The 24,136-nt window shown below is 41.3% G+C and overlaps 2 protein-coding genes across 8 annotated transcripts in view; both read left to right on the top strand.

The window, feature by feature from the left end:
- LOC148105978 (protein NLRC3-like) overlaps positions 1 to 24,136 on the top strand; it is a 663,817-nt gene that overhangs the window by 238,364 nt on the left and 401,317 nt on the right. The window contains exon 8 of one of the 7 annotated variants that reach the window (XM_087837915.1): positions 10,961 to 10,982. The exons of 5 other annotated variants lie outside the window; for them this stretch is intronic. In XM_087837915.1, the coding sequence (XP_087694041.1) occupies positions 10,961 to 10,982 (22 nt within the window). Of the gene's footprint in view, positions 1 to 6,236; positions 6,595 to 10,960; positions 10,983 to 24,136 lie in introns of all 7 variants that reach the window. One more of the 7 variants, XM_087837929.1, reaches the window with a different exon arrangement.
- Positions 9,937 to 17,087, top strand: LOC148105982 (focadhesin-like). The gene is made up of 5 exons (XM_087838032.1): positions 9,937 to 10,013; positions 13,638 to 13,709; positions 15,027 to 15,101; positions 15,529 to 15,683; positions 16,606 to 17,087. The coding sequence occupies exons 2-5, from the start codon at positions 13,653 to 13,655 to the stop codon at positions 16,700 to 16,702; spliced, it is 384 nt and encodes a 127-aa protein (XP_087694158.1). The 5' UTR covers positions 9,937 to 10,013; positions 13,638 to 13,652; the 3' UTR covers positions 16,703 to 17,087.

Below are 24,136 nucleotides of genomic sequence, written 5' to 3'. Positions count from 1 at the left end.
CTAAAAGCAGCCTACTTAGCATTAACTCCTCACTTCGTTGTTACCCACAGAAAAGAGTATTAGAATTAGCTACTATCATTTTTAATAAGTAAGAGAAAACAGTGTTTTCATTATTGGATAATGCTAACTCACAATAAATTAGCATTAGCTATTTACAACAGTGTACTTAGAATTAGCCGCTCACATTGTTAAAAAGTAAGAGAAAACAGTATTAGCAGTAGCGCATAATGCTAATTCACGTCAACGTAGTATTAGTAAATAAGGGCAGCCTACTTAGCATTAACTGCTCACTAATATAATGCTAATTCACATCAAATTAGCATTAGCTGCTCAAGTTGTTATAAGGAAAGAGAAAACGGTATTAGCATTAGCTGCTAATAATTATTCACACGTAATTAGAGTTAGCCCCTAATGTCAGCCTACTTAGCATTAACTCCTGACATTGTTATAATGCAGGGGAAAAGAGTTACCATTATCGGATAATGCTAATTCACATCAAATTAGCATTAGTTAATAACGGTAGACTTCTATCATTAGCTGCTGTCATTCTTACAAAGCAAACAGTATGAGTATTAGCTGTTAATCCTTTTTAATCTAAAATTAGAATTAGCCACTAATGACGTATTGTTAAAAAGTAAGAAAAAACATTGTTAGCATAAGCGGATAATGCTAATTCACCTCACATTAGTATTAGCTAATAACGGCACCTGCTTAGCATTAGCTGGTCACATTGTTATAAGGTAAGAAAATATGGTATTAGCATTAGCTGCCAATTTCTATTTACCTAAAATTAGCATTAGCCACTAATGGTAGCCTATTTAGCATAAACTTCTTAATGCTAAATGAAGTTAATTAATGCTAAATAGGCTTAACTGAAATGAAAGTAATTTTAGGATTAGCTACTGATATTGTTAAAAGGTAAGATAAAACATTGCTATTAGCAGCGGATAATGCTAAAACATATAATAATTAGCATTACCTAATAATGGCAGCGTTCTTAGCATTAGCTGCTTATATTGTCATAATGCAAGAGAAAAGAGGTGGCAAAAACATTGTTAGCATTAGTGGATAATTCTAATTCACCTAAATTAGCATTAGGTAATGATGGCTACGTACCTAGCATTAGCTGATGATATTGATTTAAAGCAAGAAAATATCGTATTAGCATTAGCTTTTAATGCTTTTTCATCTAAAATTTGAATTAGCCACTAATGGCATCCTATTTAGCATTAACTCTTCACATCGCAGGGGAAAAGTTAAAATTGAATAAAAAAAAGTGTTTACATTAGCTACTCGTATTGTTAAAAAGTAAGAAAAAACATTGTTAGCATAAGGGGATAATGCTAATTCACCTCAGATTAGTATTAGCTAATAACGGCAACTCACTAAGTATTAGCTGGTCAAATTGTTATAAAGCAAGAAAATATGGTATTAGCATTAGCTGCCAATTCCTATTCACCTAAAATTAGCATTAGCCACTAATGGCAGTCTACTTAGTATTAACTACTCACTAATATAATGCTAATTCACATCAAATTGGCATTAGCTGCTAGCATCAGCCTACCTAGCACTAGCTGCAAACATTGTTAAAAGGGAAGGGAAAAGTGTTAGCATTACCCAATAATGCTAAACTCGCATCAAATTACATTAGCTAATAACAGCAGCCTTCTTAGCATTAGCTGCTCACATTGTTATAATGCTAGGGAAAAGAGTTAGCATTAGCGGAGGATGCTAATTCACGTCAAATTAGAAAATATGGTATTAGTATTAGCTGCTAATGGTTATTCACTTAAAATTAGAATTGGCCATTAATGGCGTCCTATTTAGCATTAACTCTTCACATCGCAGGGGAAAAGTGAAAATTGAATGAAAAATAGTGTTCACATTAGCTACTCATAGTTAAGCGGATAATGCTAATTCACCTCAAATTAGTATTAGCTTATAACGCCAACCTACTTAGCATTAGCTGGTCACATTGTTATAAAGCAAGAAAATATGGTATTAGCATTAGCTGCCACTTCTTATTCACCTAAAATTAGTATTACCTGCTAATGGCAGTCTACTTAACATTAACTTCTCACTAATGTAATGCTAATTCACATCAAATTATTTTAGCTTTAGCATTAGCTGCTAGCTTCAGCCTACCTAGCACTAGCTGCTCACATTGTTAAAAGGGAAGAGAAAACGATATTAGCATTAGCTGGTAATAATTATTCACCCCGAATTAGAATTAGCCGCTAATGGCAGCATACTTAACATTAACTCCTCACATCGTTATAATGCAAATGAGGCTAACTTGCATTAAATTACACTGCTGTTATTAGCTAATGCTAATTAGAAGTAGCTGCTCACATTGTTATAAAGCAAAGGAAAACGATATGAGCATTAGGTTCTAATGCGTATTTGCATTAAATTAGACGTAGGTGCTAATGGCGGCCTACTTAGCATTAGCAGCTCAGATGTTGTAATGCTAGGAAAAAGAGTGTTAGCATTAGCCGTTCACATTGTTATAAAGTTAAGGGAAATAGTGTTAGCATTAGCTACTCACATTGTTAAAAAGTAAGTGTTAGCATTAGTGCATAATGCTAATTCACATCAAATTAGCATTAGTTAATAACGGCAGCCTATTTAGCATTAGCAGATAATGTCGACCTTGGCCCACTGGAAAAGTTAAGAACTAAAGATTTAGGAGTGTAGCTCGATAGCTCTTTCTCATTTGAGAAACAAATGAATTCTGTTATTAAAACCAGCTGTAAGGTTTATATTGTTGATTGTCATTTATGCTTAGAAATATTTACTTATATATGCTTAGTTTTATAATCGATTGCATGATGATAGAGGTTTGATCCTGAGTAGTCTGTAAAGACTGTGTGTCTTCCAGAGTGCTCTGGCATGCACACAACACTTGGGGCCATGAGAGAGGTCGTACCCTCTCTTACTGATTTATGGTGTAGGACACCAAACTCAATTTAGCTGGGGGCCGCTGCAGGCAGAGTCTGGGTGAGGCTGGGCCACGTTAGGTTTTCCACAAGAAAGGCATGGTTAAAAAATTCCAATCTTCTCAAATCTCTTTATTTTTATTTTTTAACACAAAATATGAAAAATAAATACACAAATTAGGAATTAATAAGAAAATAAATCAATTTGTAATACATAAATAAAATAATAATAAGATACTTTTAGTCAGTAAACTTATGTGTTTTTTTCAGTCTTCTATATCTGCTGTATTTAGATTGAAATGTCTGTATTAACAGTTCTATAACCTTCTTCTGAACATGAATGGAACACTGTAGAAAATGAACTGTTCTTCTGAACATGGCCTCTCTTGCCTACTCCTTGTTGCTAGAGACCTGGCAGCGTTTCCTCTCGCATAGCCGAGCCAGATTTGGTCTGAGGGAGGAAGCAGTTGCGACCCTCAGTATGTCTTGAAGATGATCATCCGTAAGTCTGGACCTGTACTTGGACTTATTGAAGTTCAAAGTGGAGAAGAGCTTTTCGCACAAGTATGTGCTACCAAAAAGGCACATGGTCCGCTTGAACATTCGGGAAAGCCGAGGGAAACTAGGGCTCAATTCTCTCAAAAATTGTCCAAGCTTGTCTGCTTTTCCACTCACCTCCCTGAACTTTGCTTTGAGTTCAGAGTTGCACTGCAGCTCAATGAGCTCCATTTGAAGCACAGAAGGGGCATCTTGCACATCAAAGGAGAAGGGGTCCGCAAAAATTTGAAAGGTGGCTCTGTGTGTCTTGAAGTCAGCAAATCTGTGATCAAATTCCTCCTGTAGCCTCAAAATGACATCAACATACTTGTCAGCACTGAATGGTGTGCCTGCATCCACGAGTGCCTTGCATGCTGGGAAATGGCAAAGGTTTGTCTGAGAGAGCTGAGCTTTCCAGAGCGCAAGTTTTGTGGAGAATGCTCTCACGTTGTCATAGGCAGCACTGACAAGTTGCCCCTGGCCTTGTAACGTCTTGTTCAGTACATTAAGCTCATGTGTTATATCAACAAGAAAAGCTAAGTCCATGAGCCATTTGGGATCAGTTAGCACAGGAACACTAACTCCATCCTTCTCCATGAAGGCTTCACTTCTGCTCTCAACTCAAAAAGTCTCTTTAATACATTTCCCCTGCTGAGCCAACGTACCTCAGTGAAGTCGAGCACATCCCCATATTCTGACTCCATTTCCTCTAAAAAAGCACAGAACCTTCGGTGCTTTAAGCCCCTGGATCTGATTTGGTTGATGCATTTCACAACAATAGACATCACATTGTCAAACTTCAGGCATTTGCTGCAAAGGACCTGCTGATGGATAATGCAGTGCAGAGCAATGGCCTCCTCCACGCCTTCCTCTTCCAGTTTTTTTTGAACAAGTGCCACCAGTCCATTTTTCCTCCCTGTCATTGATGGCGCTCCATCTGTTGTTATTCCAACAAACCTCTTCCATGGCAAACCAACATTCTCAATGGCATCACACAGCTTGTAAATATCTGCTGAGCGGTGGTCTGGCCATGCATTGGAATTACTGTGAGCAGCTCCTCCATCACTTCAAAACTGTCATCAACACCACGGACATACATTGGGAGCTGGGCAGTGTCGGTGATGTCTGTGGTCTCATCAAGAGCGACTGAGTATACACTGAAACATTTGGCTTTCTCACACAGTTGGTCATAAATGTCACTTGACAGGTCAGAAATGCGATCTGCTGCGGTGTTGGCAGAAAGGCTGATGTTGCTAAACTGACCTTTCTTTCCCGGACAGACTATATTTGCAGCCTGCAATATGCACTTTTAGACAAATTCACCTTCTGTGAATGGCTTCCCTGCTTTAGCAATCATCTCACTAACCACGTGGCTTCGACTGCTGCATTATTGTCTTTGGTTGCTTTCTTGAAGAAATCTTGCTGCCTCAGTAGATCTGTTTTAAGACTGGCAACCCGGTTCGCTCTCTCATCTCCCTGGTATTTTGCATCCACCTCAGCATGTCTAGTTGTGTAATGACGTTTCAAATTGTATTCCTTGTGCAGCGCAACTATCTCTGTGCAAATAAGACAGGTCGGGGTGCCCCTGTGCTCAACAAAGAAATATTGCATTTCCCACTTTTCCTGAAATTGTCGGTGCTCATCACCAACCTTTCTCTTCACCGTAGGCTTTGAAAAAGACATGTTTGGGGCTATGTAACATTTATAATTCTACTTGGTGTCACTGTCGCGTTGAAGTTTCAATCAAGCGTTTAGCCGACGGACGGGGAACGTCTCAACGCGTAGAGAATGTCATTTCTGCTTCTTTTTCTTGCAACCGTAGCACGGCGATCGGCAGATAAAAAGCTGGTAGCAGTCTCCTTTGTTTTTACGCTCGATGTTCATGTCTTTCATGATGACACGAACACCGTGGCGTTTGCAGATGGTAGAAAGTACAGGGATAGCGAGCGCAAAAAAGGTGACTGCTCACGGCGCCGGGCTGTTGTTACAGGAGAAAGAAGCGGAAATGACACCGTGACATATAACAAATAACATCACCTGAACGTACTGGTTACCAGTACGTGGTAGAATCCACTTCCAGATCTGGTTGTTTGTCTTTAAATCTCTGAATGGATTGGCTCCATCTTATCTCTCTTTAACAAAATAATCCAAGTCGAGCCCTCAGGTCTGCAGATAAGTAGCTTCTGACCAGAACTAGACGTAAAAACAGAGGTGAGCTTTATCGATCGCTGCAGCCAAACTCTGGAACAGTCGCCCTTCACATCAGGTCGTCACCAACACTCGACATTTTTAAAACCCGGTTGGAAACACATTTGTACTCTGTAGCTTTCAATCCTGACGAGTCTTTATAGTAATTACTGTGTATGTTTCCTATTTTCTCTCTACTCTGTGCAGCACTTTGGCTCAAGCTGTTTTTAAATGTGCTGATAAATAAATGTAGATTTCTTTGAATAAAACAGTGGAGCCGAGCTTTGAGCTCAGTGTGTAACAGTGTGTGTATGAGAGCCATGTAATGTCCATGTGTGCATGCTGACTGTGCTGCTCTGACCCCCCTCCTCCTTTCAGGGTGGAGCCTGCTGGAGTCCGATGGTTGACACCAGGTCTGAGGAAGTGTAAGTGTGTTTTTAATGGGATTCATGAAAACAAAGCAGCACACATTCAACCATCTTCATCATGTCAGGAGTCATCATCAAAGTGTCAATCAATGAACAGATGATGGATCAATAACTGCAGCTGGATTGTGTTTGTTCTCTCCATCAGATTCCTGTCAACTCACAATCGACACAAACACAGTGAACACAAAGCTCCAACTGTCTGACAACAACAGGAAGGTGACACATGTGGAGGAGGTTCAGTCATATCCTGATCATCCAGACAGATTTGATGTTTATCCTCAGCTGCTGTGTAGAAATGGTCTGACTGGTCGCTGTTACTGGGAGGGCGAGTGGAGAGGAAACGTTTATATATCAGTGAGTTACAGAAGCATCAGAAGGAAAGGACGCAGTTATGACTGTGGGTTTGGATACAATGATCAGTCCTGGAGTCTGTACTGCTCTTATGATGGTCCTCGTTCTGTCAGGCACAATAACAGACTAACATCCATCTCCTCCTCCTCCTCCTCCTCCTCTGTCTCTAACAGAGCAGCAGTGTATGTGGACTGTCCTGCTGGCACTCTGTCCTTCTACAGAGTCTCCTCTGACACTCTGATCCACCTCCACACCTTCAACACCACATTCACTGAACCTCTTTATCCTGGATTTGGGTTTGGTTTTGATTCATCGTATCTGCAGAAAGTAATAAGATTTTTACATGGCCCTGAGTCAGTGACTCTGTGTAGTTAGTCTTACCTGTTAGAGAAACAGGTCAGTCTGTACATGTCTGTGTCTTTCACTCAGAAACACATGATGAGATTCATGGATTCAGTCAGTTGATGTTTTAAACTAAATGATTCACAAATTATGATTCAACACAAGTTTGGTGAGCAGCAGGGCTCATCCTGATTTTTGTTTTTGTGCATTATAATGATGAAATAACTTTGTCATGTCTGTGGTGGCCTTTGGAGAATTAAACCATCCTTTAGAAACTAGATATAAATGTCATATTTTCCAACATTGATATTTTTCTGTGTTTCAGACGACAATGAAAAGATAAAGAACAGTCTGTAAATCATAAGTTATCAATTCAAATGATTATTAAAGCCACAAGAGAAGCTTCCTGTTATTTGTACCACTCACCTGGTCATGTGATCCAGCTGTGCAGCCAATCATAACTGACATCATTTCTACTTTGATGTTTCCATGGTGAATGGACTGATTCTTGTTGAACACGTTCATACTCTGATGGATACATCGGAGAGGGTTAGTGTCTTGCTCAAGGATACTTTGTGTGCCAGCTGGAGCAGTCAGGGATTGAACCACCAACCTTCTGATCATTAGATGCCTTGCTCTATCTCCTGAGCTACAGCCATCATCAAAGCTCTTTCTTAAATCCTCTCTGAGAGGAGCTCAAACACGAGGAAGAGACGAAAGTGAGGGAAGAGAGTGGACTCATTAGTAAAATGAAAAACAGCCAGCGTTGATGTTTAAGACAAGTGAGGCAACAGAAATACTATATATGGCAGCGGTCACCATGGCAACATCAATGTCGGTTGCTACGTGTTGTATTGATCCTGATCAGTGAGCCTCATATCAGGATATGCTGTTGTTTGTATTTGTTTTCATTGTTACCATTTTGTGTCTTTTTTTTAACAAACTACTTTTATCTTGCCATCGTTTGTCAGAGAGTCAAACTAAATTTGGTTCATCTTTCTACAATAAAAACATAAAGTAAACATATAGTAACATGTGGACTCCGGCTCATAGAGGTATTGTGGGTAATGAAAGAGCAGATAGGTTGGCTAAAGCAGCTGTTAAAAAGTAGACATAGATATGCAGGTACCATTGTTGAAATCTGAGGGAAATGAATAGTTTGGAGAATGGCATGGGATAATGGAACAAAAGGGAGACGTGGGGTGCAAAACACAATAGAAGTTAAGAGGAGTAGTGGGTTAAATAGGCAGCAGGAGAATACAAACAGGTCATTGCTTTCTGAATGGTTCTCTTTTTATGATGGGGAAACATCCGACTGGGTTATGTGATGGTGTAATGCTATGGAGACGGTTGAACATGTGGTTATTAGTTGAAGTATAGAAGTCAAAGGAGAGTGTTGAGGGTGGGAACTGGTGGTGAAATGAAACTTACATTTGAAAAAGTGGTTAATCAGTTAAGTCATGATGAGGTGAAAGGAGTGGTTTTTCATTTTTGAGAAATACTGATGTCATCAAGAGGATCTGAGGATCTGGAAGAGAAGTAAGAGTAAAAGCCAGGAGATGGCAGTAGTGCAACATCTTTGGATGCAAGCTGCTGTTAAAAATGACAGAAGAAGAAGTTTGCTTGATCATTCCTCAGCTCGTCTGTGTGAAGCTGAGTGTAAAGAGGCTCCTGCTGTTAGAGAAACACTCTGATGATATATGATGTATGATATGTCTCTTCTATTTTTCTATGATCATATTTTGATGTTGATTGTGATTGGTTTTATTTGTTTCTTCAGTGGCTGTAGTGTTTTAATGTTTAGATTGTCTTTTGTTCCATTTTGTAATTGTGTATAAAGTTTGATTTGAATGAAAGTTACACTCAAATGCTTTCAGTGTTGCTGTGTTGAGTGTTTGCATGTCTAACGTTTGTATGGAAGACACAGAAAGACGTGTGACTAAAGAAATCTGTGCTAGAGTGACTTAAAAAAATAAATAAATAGTAGAAAACAAAACAGATGTTGAATTCTTTAGAGAATTTTCTAAAAATCTTTTTCTTTCTAAACAGAATCCAGAATATTGATCTTTGACATGGAAGCTGTTTCTACAGGATCCTGATGGACACTCAAAGCTTTAGAAAATGTTCTCTTTAGTTGTTTACAGCAGAAAATCAACCGATGTGAACCAAAACAACAGAAATGCACAAGTGTGTGAGACTACAAATGATAGAATCAGAACTGCTGATTTCATTACTCTTAACTTTTAAAGGCAGGTTTTGTATCTGAGAGCAGGGACACTTGCTGTGTTCAGTGACTGTAAGTTCAGGCCAGCCTTGATTTAGTTGCTAGATGTTTTTAAACTGTGTTTATTTTATAAGGCTCATTAAAAGCCATCTGAACTAGAGATGGACCGATCCGACGTTGCGTATCGGTATCAGTCTGATACTGACCTAAATTACTGGATCGTATATAAGTAATAAATAAAAAAAAATGTAATCCGATCTACTAAATATCACAAAAGCACCTCAGAAAACTTGCGACATGGCGTAACCCAACACATGACCTTACCACATAGGAGCAGTATGTGTCACGTGATAGAGCGGCTGTGGCGTGCGAGACCTGTCGGCGGTCTGGTGGAGCATTTGGAGCCTCGCGACGTGCTTCCAGACCGGCCGACGTGGTTTCTTACAGACTCATCTCAGACCCAAGACTTTGAAGGCTCGCCGGCTGTAAATCGTCTGTAATGAGACGCTTTACATGTCTGAGCTGAAGTTTGTTATCAGTGTTTAAAAAGGCTGCATCTGTGATGGTTGGCATTAGATCAGTGCCTATGGAAGTGGCACCTTGCACATTTGGAAAGGAACCAAGACTGAATTATATACACAGGTTTTAGAGCAGCATGTGCTCCCATGGAGATGATGTCTTTTACATGTTTAAGGAGGATGTTGGAAGCTGCACACTACAGCATTATGAATAAAGTATGGGTTCATGAGATTTGCAAACCATTCAATTCAATTTTTATTTACATTTCACACAGTGTGTCAACATTTTGTCATAAAATAATATTAACAACAAGAAAAAACAACAACAATAATAATTGCATTGCTCTATTAAATGTGGTGAAAATATGAAGTCAGCCTGCGCGTGCTGTGCATGTCTGTGACGTAATCGCGTGAGAAAGGCGGTTTCCTGTCCTTTTTGGCCCTCGCTGCTCGCCGTATTTCCGTGCGGGTTTGCTGGATGAAGGAGGTAAAGTTTTTTGAACAGCATGTATAACTTTAACTGAGCTTCGTTACGGTGTGTTCACACCGAACGCGATGGACGCGAATAGAGCGTCAGGTTTACATGTAAAGTCAATGGAAAAGCGCGATGACGCGCGATTGCGGGTCCCGCGAAAATTCGGAAGCAGATTTGCGTCGCGAAAACGCGAAAACGCGAAAACGCGTGAAACGCGCGTCAGTGTAGCGCGTCAGTGTAGCGCGTCAGTGTAGCGCGTCTGGCGCGTTTGACTCGCGAATAAAACCACGCGCGTGAGTTTTTGTGTTGCATTTTGTGCATACGCGCGTTTCGTGTCTACCGCTCGAGTTGGAAAAATCTGAACTCCAGCGTCAAATCGCGCCGCGACAACCAATCAGGAGCCTGGTGACGTGGCTCTGACCTAGGTCAAAGGGGCAGATCCAGCCAAAGCCCTTGATTCTTCATTCAGCATGGAGGAAAAGCTCATCAGTGCCGTGGCTAATCACCCAGAGCTATATGATGCTAGCTACTACTTTTACCGAGACAGGAATAAAAAGGACCTAGCTTGGAGGCACATAAGTGAGGAGATCGGGCAACCTGGTAAGTTCATTCCTTCTTCTTTTTAATTTTCAGACTGACCCGATGAACCCGCGCAAAAGCTAGCAAGCCCGCCTACTGTCCCGCTATTTTCCCACTGATGTACAAATACCTTTCCGCTAACAAGATAATGCGTTTATTCAAAGGACATCTGCAGGAGAAAGTGGAAGAGCCTCAGGGACACTTATAATAAGGAGAAGAAGACAGAGAAGGAGAAGAGGAGTGGGTCTGCAGCAGGATCGGGGAGAAGATGGAAGTTCTTCGCGGTCATGGGGTTTCTGGACCCCTTCCTCACCCCGCGGGAGACAAGCGGCAATATGGTGCGGACCGTGGAGAACTTCTCCCCCGAGGACCAGGGACAGCCCGAAGAGGCAGCAGGGGAGTGTCAGTCAGAAGGTATGTTTACATTGAGTTAATGTAGGCAGTTAATTTATGCGTGTTGTCCTACAGGAACATATTTTGTTTATTAATAAACAGTATACAGTAGTCCCGCTGTTCATCCGTCACTGCCTCGCCTTTTCGCTGATTTTTTTTATTGCACCGTACAGCTTTCAACAATGCGCATTGCATTCTGCAGCCCAAATGACAAATCTCCTCCGTGTCGTGTCTCCTGCGCTTGCCAAACTTATCATGTTTGGTTTTGATAACCATCACGTCCAATAGAAAAAAACAGCACAAAAACACTCATAACTATGACCCTCATTCGGAAATACACACCTGCACCGGGAGCAAAAAATGCGCAAAAAAGTGGCGCCGCAGACAGAGAAAAAGCGCGGCATAATACTTTTACGTTTTAAAATCAACAAAGGTTTTCACTTTGAGAATCAACTTGTGAGAACTGTGACTACTGTTCATGTGCTGCAATAAATGAGAGACCACTGTATATAATAATAAGTATATAAGTATATAATAATATAATATTCTCTATGACTATTGTCTTCAACCTGTTAACATTTAATATTGTCTTCATAGAGTCAAGTAATCATGCAGCAGAGCATCCCCTGTCTCTTCTCCTGGCTCTCCAGTCCCTGGTCCCTCAGCTCCTGCTGCTGCACCCACAGGTATGAACATCAACCACTGACAGCTTTTCACTCGCTTGAATTCCCTTGTGATCACCTTTACTAAATATCTACAACCAATCTGTTTATATCGTGTTTTTTTTTTTCAATTTTGAAAATGAAAATCTAGTAGCAGCCTTCTCATTACTTTGTGTTGTTTTGTGCTGTGTTTTGTGCACCTTTACAGAGCAAACGCTGCTAATTTTATTTTTGTATTTTATAGTTTGAAAGTGACACTTGGGACACAATGAGTGTGCGTCCCAATGTATTGTGCTCCTTCAGACACAGATCCACACAGCATGTGTATATAAACCATGGAAGAAGCAAGAGCTTTCATTGTGACACACAGCTTAGCTTCACAGTGTGTGTGACACAGGTGGGTCACTTGGATTGGCAGAGGTGAGGCCTGGTAAAAAGCTACAGCTGTAAACTGTAACAGTGCTCATATAGGGGGCTGCTGGGGTTGTCTCACTTTTGGATGCAGCCTCTAGAGGCCGTTAGGGGAATTGCAGTTTTTGGCACTTCTGCACAGGTTTCAGTTTTCAGCCCTGGAGGTGCCGCCTGATATGAGGTGACACTTTTGTCTTTGTCCTCTCACCGTCTGTGAGAGATGAGTATCCACCATGTGAGTCCCTCCCTCTCCACCAGTCGGTCAGACGTCTGCCCGTCCTCCAGTCTGGTTCGGCTAAAAGTGAGATTTCCCTTCCCGCTGTGGCCAAGGCCTTGCTCATTGGGGTTGACCGGTTGGTGGGATTTTCTCTGTACTTCGTGGTCTGTGCCTTCAAGTGACTGTTGTTGTGATTTGGTTGATCACAGAGACCTAAAAGACCTGGTGACCTCTAATTTCCTGCTTCTAAATCCAGACAGAGGCTGTTGTGCTCGGCCCTAAAACTCTTAGAAACAGCATCATCGTGGCTCCAGTGAAGCTGTGAGGAGTCTTTGAGCAGAATATATCATTCAGTGTGCACAAACAACCATGTAGGTCTGTGAACTAAGCTGAGAGTGATTCTAGCTGCACGATTGTGAGTCAGTGTTATCAGACAAGTGCCATGAAAAGCCTCAAAGCCTCCAGTTAACCTGAAACGCTGCAGCACGAGTACCAACAGGAAGTAGAAAGAGAGCATATTTGTCACATATTAGCTCCTCTTCACTGACTCCCTGTTAAATCCAAGATTTAAAATCCTCCTTCTGACAGACGAGGTCTCGAATAATCAGCCTCTGTCGTCTCACCTAAAAAGCTTGTAGTACAAAGTTATACTGATAGAGCACTCCCTCCTCAGACTGCAGCCTTATTTGTTGTTGCTAGGTAGAATAGGAGGCAGTGCCCTCAGCAGTGCCTTCAGCTGTCTCTCAGTGGCCCATCTCCTGTGGACCAGCTCCCAGCTTGGATTCATGAGACTCCCCATTTAGTGTTTGTGTTTTTTCTCTAAAGCTTATTGTTAGAACTGGATCAGGTGTCTCTGAGCGTATCCCAGTAACACTGCAGTAGGAGGGCTGCTGGGAGACTTCATCATCTATCACCATGTGTTCTCTTTGAAAGCTACGTATTTGTTATATAAGATAACGTAATCAGGCACTGTTAGCATCTCTGTTTGAACACTTATTAATAGATATACATGACAACACACTGCCACAGTACTAAAATAGTTTAGCAAAATGCATTTAGAAACAACAATGTACACGTCATGTAAGTTCATATAAAGTTTCATCCAGAAACTTTACATGAACCTAAAGTGTTGTTTAGTTAGTGGGTGGATGGCTGAAGGGTAATCTTGGTTTCCTTTGTTTTGGACAAACATTTGGGAATGTTTGTTTGAGAGGAAGAATAAACTGTTTGGATCAGTCGGGGGTTCGATGTCACATCCCTGAGCTAAAGTCTGATTTCCCTGATATGTGATCATCTGTAGTTTAACAGGAGAGCTGTCTTTACTTTGATCAAACCTCCTTCTCTTGTTCTAATGGAGATTCTGGATGTTCACAGGTATGATCCAGTGACATGATGGAGAGTTTAAAGACGCGGCTCGAGTTCCCCAGCCCTATCATACAAGCCCAGGTAAGAGGCGGACTCTGCTCTGTGACTCCTCCCATCCAAATGATACCAATGATCCTTCCCTTGTCTGATTCCACAGGTACGAGTGATTTGTTAATGATAGAGGTAAACTAAGTAGCAGCTCACACAGGCAGAAAATCTCTACCATTAACAGGAATTCAGCAATACTCATAAAAAAGTCTCCTGATAAGACAAAGTAATCAGTAACGTAACTATTTGATAGAGTAACATGACTGTAAGGTGCACTGATACATGTGTGCAGCTGTTGGAGGATTTTAAAGAGACATGAGGTGAGTTTACAGTGTAACAAGATCCAAGACAGAGTTACTTTGTATGTTTGTTGGCAACCACTTGGGTTTCTGAGTCACTCACACTCGTGTGTTTAATATGTTTATGTAGAGGAGAGTCAGGTTTTACTGAACACACACAGACTCAGGTCCCTGTAGGCACATCCATTCATTCATTCATTCATTCATCCATTCATTCACTCATTCATCCATTCATCCATTCATTCATCCATCCATTCATTCACTCATTCATTCATTCATTCATTCATTCACTCATTCATTCATTCATTCACTCATTCATTCATCCATTCATTCATTCATTCATTCATTCATTCACTCATTCACTCATTCATTCATCCATTCATTCATTCATTCATTCATCCATTCACTCATTCATTCATTCATTCACTCATTCATTCACTCATTCATTCATCCATTCATTCATTCACTCGTTCATTCACTCATTCATTCATCCATTCATTCATTCATTCATCCATTAATTCACTCATTCATCCATTCATCCATTCATTCATCCATTCATTCATTCACTCATTCATCCATTCATTCATTTACTCATTCACTCATTCATTCATTCATTCACTCATTCATTCATCCATTCATTCATTCACTCATTCATTCACTCATTCATTCATTCATTCACTCACTCACTCATTCATCCATTCATTCACTCATTCATCCATCCATTCATTCATTCATTCATTCATTCATCCATTCACTCATTCATTCACTCATCCATCCATCCATTCATTCATTCATTCATTCATTCACTCATTCATTCATTCACTCACTCATTCACTCACTCATTCATCCATTCATTCATTCACTCATTCATTCACTCATTCATTCATCCATTCATTCATTCACTCATTCATTCACTCATTCATTCATTCATTCACTCATTCATTCACTCATTCATTCACTCATTCATTCATTCACTCTGTAGTGTTGGTTTCTCTTCCTCTCGTTGTTATTGTGAATAATGGTACAGAAGTGTGATTTTCTTGTGTTGTAGACGGTGAGAAGTCTTGTTGCAGCTGTCTTAAAGGAAAAAGGGTCAGATGGGCAAATCACCTGGTCCTGTGCTCTGGTGAGTTGCTGTAAGAGTCACATATGATCATTTCTTTAGTTACATGAAGTATAAAAGAGCAGGAACATCTGCTTCATGTGGTCCTGTGTTTTATCCTCAGTGACTTTGACACATCTGCTGTGAGACTGACACCTCTGATCTCACAGTGTCAGCTTTGTTTTTATACACAGATATAAAATATGGATATGCACTGATAAACGATCATAGTTATAATATTTCTGACTGTCTGAGTCCAAATTGAATCAAACCTTGTTGGGATTGAATCAGTGCTGAGCCCGAGTGGCTGAACTGAGTGGGACAGATTGCATTCTCACGTGCACCTCTGTCTTTGTCCGTTTTCATTCAGGGCTTCAGTGCATGTGTGGAAATGGCACAGATCGTTTTGTTAAACTTCTGAAACACTGACTGCATCACTGTTGTCGTTCAGGGCCCAGCACTGGAAGCTTTGTGGCAGCAGTGCTGCAGTGACTGTGCTGTGGTGTGTTCAGCGTGCTGTGACACCTTGGTGTTATTGGTGGACCAGGGCCATGCAGACCTGGACTACATCCTCAATGGTGTCCTCAACCTCCTGCCTTCTGCAAGGTATGCAACGCACAGTTATTGGACGCCACGATCCTGCCTCAGAAAGCTCAGCTCAGCTGTTTGTCAATGAGTCTGACAGAGGCTCTGTAACCTGCATCCATGCAGCGTTACAGCCGCTGCACAAAGGCACAACATGAAAGATAGACCTCAGCAGGACGAGGTTGTGTATCAGCAGGACAAAGAAGGCTCTCTTTAGCATGAGAATGCTAACACTGTGAACTGAGAAGAGGTATGAAGAAGGCCGTGTATGTCCACTGTTACTGGCCATCGTCACCTACAAATTCAGTCTTTAAATCCCTTTAAAGGCCCACTCACACCTCGCCTCAGGTGACCTCAAAGGTCACATGATGGGTCGCGGAAAGGTCTCATAGTGGTTCAACCCTTAACCCTTGGTGTTGACAATGACCTACGCTTTTGTTTATACTCATGTGATGACGCACATGACAAATAGCTCGATGACCATCTCCAAGGAGGGAAACGCCCTGTAGGGTTTAAATATGTGGGTCTCTCCACCTTGTATAAGAAGTGAAACATCTTTAAAACTTAATCAAGTCCAGTCGCCTTCTTTTCCAGCTACCAGTGTGTAACATGGAGTCAATGCTTCCAGTGCAGGAACCCGACTGACAGTCTACAAACTGAGTTAGACACATGGAGGTCACAGCTTAGTCTGTGCTGAGGATAAATCCACGATGTCATTGCTCTCCATCAGGGCTCATGTGAAGTAAAGAAAATAGCTTTGAAAGTTTAAACGGGAAACATGAAAATGTTAAAGGTCACTGTTCCACAGTTCAGAGCTGGATGCTCTCTAATCTGGACGCTAACCTAGTTGTGCAGCATAATGTAACTATTTGAAAACATTTGAAGCAATGAAAACGCTCACACTGTTAGTTTTTTCAGTTATTCTGACTCTGATGTCCAACAGACACACTCAAGGGTTGATAAAAGTCATTCGGCGATTGTTGGAGATGCAGGCTGACCAGAGCGATGGACACTTCACCTGTCCGTATTCTATCAGGTAAGTATCTCATGTCTAATATCTAGAGATGTTCAAACATATTGTCTTGTGTAATCTATCAAGCTACATATAGCTTGTAGCTTACTGCTAGTCCAAAGAAGCAGCATTGGTCCACCACCCACTTGAAGTGCCGTAGGGGTCCGGTGCTCTGTCTGGTGGCAGTCAAAGGCCCTGGTGCTTCAGTCCCAGCTATAAACTGGCTCTTGGAGCATGAGAATCCCAAACTGGTGCATGAGGTTGAAAAATACTGACTACATGTAAAGAGTGAGAGGTGGCAGACAGGGAATGGGTACGTTTGTATCTCCCTGATTTGATGGCAGCATTTAGAAGTTTTCCCTGGTGGACAAGACGGTTGCTTCCCTGTGCCGTCATGTTGGGAACAGGTGCCGATAGTCATTTGTTCACATGTGACTAACAGTTGTTTAGAGTCATTTAGCAACTCCATAGTCCTGCTCGGGGACTTTAATGTTGTGGTGGCAATCTCTGAACCAGAAGATAGACATTGGAGGTTCAGGAGCAGCAGGTTGAAGCGTCCTGTTAGGCTTGGCTATCGTCTGGCAGATATCGACAGGATGAGTGTAACTCTTGCAGTAGCTGAAGCAAAAACTCAGCTGTACGAGGAGCTTGGTGAGGCAATGGAGCAAGACTTTTTGAGCTTGGTCCGTTTTGCCATCACTGTCGGATCTATTCCTGGTGGGTGTTGTTATCGATGCTGTTTTGAGTAATTCTGCAGCTGCGTGGGAAACATTGGGAATGAGAATCAGCACCTCCAAGTCTGAGGCTGTGGTTCAAAGCTGAAAACAGTGGAGCACCCACTCCAGGTCAAGGACGAGCTGACGCCCAAGTTGGAGGCGTTTAAGTATCTGTGGGTGTTGTTCATGAGTGAGGACAGAGTGACAGACGGTGCTGTGGCTGCAGTGATGGGGCCGCTGTAAGAACGAACAGGGTTTAACATTAAAAGTGATGTTTGGTCACAATATAGTGAGCTCTCCTCTTTTTAGTGTATAAAATCTGTCCTGTGGATGAATGCAGACTTCACCTCAAAGGCAAAGACACTCGTGAACATCCGTATAAAAATCAGTGGTGCAACAGAAAGATCTCCTCTGTCCAAATTGTCTGCCAGTGCTCTGAAACACCAACAAACTTTGAGTCACAATAAATAGAAGAAACTCCTGATTGTTTGCTTCCTTTGTGCTGGAACGTGGGGAGTGCTCTGATAGGCTGACGAGTTGGCGTGTATTGAAACTCAGGTCTGGAAATGGCGTGCTGAAGGGTGACACATGTGGTCAAACAGGTTCCGTCACGTGAAGACTGGAAACACGGAGGAGTAGACGTCTGGCCCACAGTGCAGGCTGTCACAGGCACAGACGTGAGCTTCCTTCCTGCACTTGGAAAATGATTGAACAGGCACACAGCACTTCATTCAAAGGCTGATCTATAATGGTATCAGTGGATGCATTAGTGTGTGTGCAACTGCTAACGTTTTGTCTCTCACACTCGACTCTGGTTAGAGGTACGTGTGAGTACACCATATTTTAAGCATGTTTTCATCCTCATAGGTGGCAGCTACGTGACATTTTGCCTTTAGATTGTCACTGTGGGAGTGGGTGTGTAAATCCAGTTTGTGTGGAAACAGTATGGATGTTGGACTATTTATATGACTGCATTCTGCAAAAGTGACAGAGTCTTCTTAGGGTGATGCTGCCCATTCAGGGAGGATCCAGGTCCGCCCCCCAGAACAAGGCGCAGGAAACGCTGTCCCCAGTGTCTGACAGGCTGCTGCTCTGTCTTTGTCAGCTGGTTCCACACATGCAGGTAACACACTGAAGTTATGTTAGGTAACTGTACAAAGACACGTCAACATGTTTCCACTCTGTATGTTACACCATCGTTCATTTAAATGTGTCTCTCTTATTTGCATACGCTCAGATTGACAGGAAGTAGCTAATACAGAGAGCAGGATGGAGCTATGTCAGCCTCTCCTCTCTGTCCTGCAGGTGGACAGCGTGGAGGCAGTCCTGGAGCTGTGTGCGTTTGTGGGCGCTCTGCTCCAAGATCTAACTGGGACCTCTGGAGACCAGTGGAAACCAGAGAAAGCGGCGCTGGCTCTGCAGCTGCTGTGTGCGTGTCGGCGATGCCTCGAGTTCAACGGAGACTGCAGACCAATAATCGGCTTAATGCAGCAGCTTGTTCCAGCCTGTCAGGTGATCGTTGTTTGTAGACAATCAGACACCAGCAAAGATAAAGAAGCCGCGCTGCTGTGCTGGTTAACGTGAGCTAAATATGGAAGTAAACAAAAGTGATGCTTTTTGTTTTACATGTGCAAATATCTCTGCTCCAAACCTGAGCCTGGACTCACAGCAGTGGGTTATTTGGCATTAATGCTGATCAGCTTCTTCACTCACTGCAGCGAGCTGACATGGACATGCACACATGTGAATATCTGACACTCAAAGACAAATAAGACAGGTCGGGGTGCCCTGTGTGTGTGGTATTTTGCATCCACCTCTGGTTAAGTATAAGAGCCCTTTGTTAGGGGGACCACTGGACTCTGATGAGTTAGAGAATCCTTTCTCAGTTCTTAATTCGGAGTACAAGAGGTCAAAATATTTATCAGACAAGTGGGAAACTGTAGAACCAGTTGAATGTGTAATTGGCTCAAGATTTGACACAAGGCGAAATAAAAAGACTGGAACATATGATCAGGCAGTTGTTCAAGATAAATTCATGTATGTTCCAATATTATCAACATTGGAATCAATATTTAAGAGTCAGCATGTTGGAGAAATGTTGAAAAAATCCGACACTTGTGATTCAAGACTCAGAGATGTTTGTGATGGATCTCTATTGAAGACTCTTTTTTCAACAGAAAAGCACACAGTTCAGATCCAAATGTTCTATGATGACTTTGAGGTTGCAAATCCTCTTGGTTCCAAGCGAGGTATTCACGAGTTGGGTGCAGTATATTTTACCTTAAGAAACTTCTCTCCCAAATGGAATTCATTTTTGGCCAACATACACCTTTGTGCCTTATTTCATGCACAAGATCTGAAACGTTATGGTTTTAGTGAAATTCTTGCTCCTATTGTTCGAGACATTAAAGTGTTAGAGAGCGATGGTATTGAGATTCCACTGTTTGGTGGTTATGTTCGTGGTAGTGTGGTACAGGTCACTGGTGATAATTTAGGCTTACATAGCTTGTTTGGTCTGGTGGAGTCTTTCAGTGCAAGGTACTGTTGCAGGTTTTGTTTAGCTGAAAAAGATGACTTTCAAACAGAATTCTCTGAAGATTCCCCCAAAATAGTGTTGCGCACCAAAGACAACCACACTGCTCACTGTCAGGAAATGTCTAATAATCCATTGCTTCCTTATGTTTTTGGTGTAAAGAGTTCATGCTTATTGAATTCACTGACATATTTTCACACAACTGAGAACTTCTCAGTTGATGTGATGCATGATGTTTTGGAAGGAGTGGCCCAGTACGAACTGAAGTTATTGTTTTTGTATTTAAAAGAACAACATCTTACATTGGGAGAACTGAATTTGAGAATACAAAGTTTTGATTATGGATTCATGGAGAAAAACAATAGGCCAGTGGCTGTGAATTTAGGTGGAGAGTCTAATGATCTGGGACTGAATGCTATTCAGACATGGTGCTTACTGAGGAATGTTCCCCTCATGTTTGGAGATTTGGTAACCTCTACTGACCAACATTGGGGCCTACTACTTTTATTACTACAGATAGTTAATATTGTATTTTCTCCTATGTTATCTCAAGGTATGTGTGTATATTTAAAACATTTGATTGTGGAACACCACAAACTTCAAGATGTTGTATCCCCAGAAAAACCTTTTACCAAAGCACCATTTTCTTATCCATTATCCTCGCTGCATCCAAAAAATAGAGCCTGTACTTCATAGTTGGTGCATGCGCTATGAAGGTAAGCACAAGTTTTTCAAGAAACAGCTCAAATCATTCAAAAATATCACCAAAACGCTGGCCAAAAAACAGCAGAATTATATGGCATACATTTGGCAATCTTCAACAGCCTTTAGTCGGTTAGACATTGGTCCAGGAAAAATGGTGTCTTTAGATATGGTAAAAGGAGGTTCTGGAATTTCAATAGCAATGCAACTGCCCAATAGAGTTCAAGTTATGAAAGTGAACTGGGCTAAACAGAATGGTATTGTTTACCGCCCGCATTTGGTTATTTGTGGCAGTGTCTGAAATGCCTGTTTTACCAGATTGAGTCAGTTCTGATAATACACGAGAAACTGGTACTTCTCACTTTGCCATTATGTACAGTAGCCTTTCAAGAACATTTCCATGCCTATGAGTTGACCAGGACAAAGCAAGATTTAGTTGTCTTTCATGTTGACAGCCTGCATTATCCCAGGCCTTTTGACATACAATTGTCGTATGGAGTGAATGACAACGCTCTCTTTGTGGTCCCATATTGCTTTCTCTGGTGAGCATCATAGCTACTGTCATTTGTAAGAGTTTGTTATGCTAATAAATGCTGTTACTGTAACCTGTATGTTTGTAGTTATTTTCACAATATAGGATAGATCACAGCCATTTAGAAATATAGCATCATATGATAAATATGAAAAAATAATGAAAATGAAATATTATTACACATTAGAGTGAACTTGGACTAAAAATAACTCTATAAAGTGAAATCATATTACTCTAAACAGTGTGAATAACCCTCAGTGTTAAATATTTTTACACATTTTGTTGTTAATTTTGACACTAAACTGAGTAGAATTAACACTAAAAAGTTAACACTGGCCATAGAGTAAATTTTACTCTAATTTTGAGTGGGACCAAATGTTATCTGAAACAGAGTTAAAATCAACTCTCTAAGTGTAAAATTGACACTCTGTTTTTTACTGTTTGGGTGGATGTTACACTGTGGAAATGGAAGGTGAGTGTTATTAACCCTCTGTGGTCCACGGACACGCTGCACCTCCAAATCACATGACTGATGTAAGCTGACACAGCAACAAGCTGCAGCCACGCTGAGTCTCTGTTTCAGCCACATTGAAAGTTCGGACTTCAAGGTTTTTACATTTTAATTACAGGCCAGTAAATCCAGAGTTATGATGATATATATCAGCCACACTTTGTTCTAAATACTGTCCTCACGTTTGTTTGTTTTAAGCGTTTTCTAAGGACAGCGCGAAAACAGTAAAGAAAGGAAAAAATCCACGTTTCCTATCGGTGGAAAAATGCACCATGTCGACCAATTAAAAAAAGTCAACATGTGGGATTTGGTTTTTTAGGAAGAGGGAAAAGTTTTGGGAGTCACGGTAACGGCAGAGACAGAGCGAGCGAGCGAGAGAGAGAGAGGGAGAGCTTTTAGATGTGGGAGATTTGTGACGTTTAGTGTGGAGTGTTTACTTAGTGTGTTGTGTTGTGTAGTCGTTTTGTGTGTCAGTGAGGGCACTAATGAATGTCACAAAGGCACATTTGTAAACACTGTCACTAAGTAGAAAACCAGCGGAGTGATACACCTCCTGTTGTCAGGCTGCAGGTTTATCCCTGTGCTCTTCTGTCTTTTGGTGGACAAACTTTTTTTACTGACACACATCATCATCATCTTATTGCAACACCTGATTGTTCTTTCATTTTAGTTTTAGTAATATTTTTAAATGGTTGTAGCCTTTGAATAGCTGTAACTGTAGTGACCACTGTGTGTGAAAGGGTTAAGTGATCAGGTTTAACAGATCAGTGATAAATCTGTGCTGTTGGATCAATAATGAAACAGACTGCTGTTAGAAATAACTCTGATTCTGCTGTTTATATTCTGATCAAATAGATGAGAAATAGTTTCAGTGCGTAACTCACAGAAAGAAGCAGAACAGTTCACATCAGGCTGAAACCTCTGCAGTGTCTTCTTGGCTTCGTCTCTAAATTTTAAAGTTCTGTAGTATTTTATAAGAAACTCCTTTAAATTGTCCTCCATGCAGCCAAGTTTGTTTCCAGTTAATTCCTCCATATAAAGAAGAAGAAATTGTGTTTATAAAGGATCTTCCTGTTATTCCACGTTTGTTGGAGAGAAGTTATGCTTATAAGTTTCCATGTGTAACAGTCGCAATAGTGTGGTGTCTCTTTAAGACAACTTAATGTTTAGTGATGTCACAAGCATGCGCCCCTGCCCTCTGTTGTATGAACGCTGCTCGCTTCATGTATGATAAGACAGCAGCCGTTCAGCTGGGCCTTGTTGGTGAGGAGTGTTTATTAAAGGACGAGCACTGTGGGATTCCCAGTACCAGTGTGGTCGGAGTTTTTGACTGTCCTGCTGTCTGCCGCCTCCTCTCAACCACTGAATACACATGTCAGAAAAGCTTGCTCATGAAAACTGTTTCCTCTTCCTGCTTTTCACAATAAAAGTCCTGCACAGCTGTACTCTGGTTACTTGATATGTGACTATTGTGGTTATATCAGTTTGGTATCAGATTTCTTTTTTCCTAATACATTAAGGATAATATACTCTCTTTCCTCTTTTCCCAACTGTGGTAGAAAGCACAGCTTAGCTTTAGCAAATGTTCAAAGAAAAGTCGTCACTTCCTGATTTCTGTTTCACTGATAAGTATTGTCACACTGGGGTTTTTGCAAATGATATCAGTGACCACTGTGTGGCAGCTGGAGTCAGACAACTGAAGCTCCCACAATCAAGACCACAAATAGCTTTCAAAGGAGATTTGAAGCTTTTCTGTCAGCAAGCTTCATGATTTATGGGACTATAACTGGAACAGAATCTACCTGATCACCAATGGTGAGCTGGCATGGAATTATTTTTATGACACTTTTATCAAAATGATAAATAAGCATGCCCCCATGCTCAGATTTAGAGTGAAATGCAGAAACAATCCTTGGTTTTCTCCTCAGCTATGCAGTCTCCTTAAAAACAGGGATGCTGCTCAGGCCAGAGAAACTAAATCTGGAGCAGATTGGCTGATTTGTGGCAGCTCGGAAATCGTTCAGCCTCCTTCATTAAAAAGGCCAAATCAGAATCCTGTCCTTCAAAAACTACTAAACATCTGAATGATCCTAAAAGATTCTGGAAAAGAATAAAATCTTCTCATGGTGACATAACCACCAATGAGTTGCAGCCTTTGCTGTAAAGGAGTTCAGGAGTTCACAGATGAAATGTACCTACAAAGAAAGTAGAATTGATTCAAACTTTACCAAGCAGTTCAGCAGGGAGTGGATGTGCTGTTGGGTTGTTGGAGGTACAACACACAAGAAGGCCGATGCAGGTGGATGCAGAGAGAGGCCAGGGCCACGTTCAAACCTGAACACGCTGCACAGTGTTTTGTTCCATTTGTTAGGGATGAATGAAATGCTTCCTTGAAAGGATGTGTGCAGTCACCAGTGGGCGTGGAAGCATGTGCGCCCTCATTTGGTGGGTATTGGCGACTGTCAAGC

The sequence above is a fragment of the Neolamprologus brichardi genome, chromosome 3 (genome assembly GCF_056152115.1).
Source record: "Neolamprologus brichardi isolate AB-2024 chromosome 3, ASM5615211v1, whole genome shotgun sequence".
In the NCBI taxonomy this organism is placed as follows: domain Eukaryota; kingdom Metazoa; phylum Chordata; class Actinopteri; order Cichliformes; family Cichlidae; genus Neolamprologus; species Neolamprologus brichardi.
The sequence above is the reverse complement of the archived record's forward strand: the minus strand, read 5'-3'. Positions and strand labels throughout refer to the sequence as shown.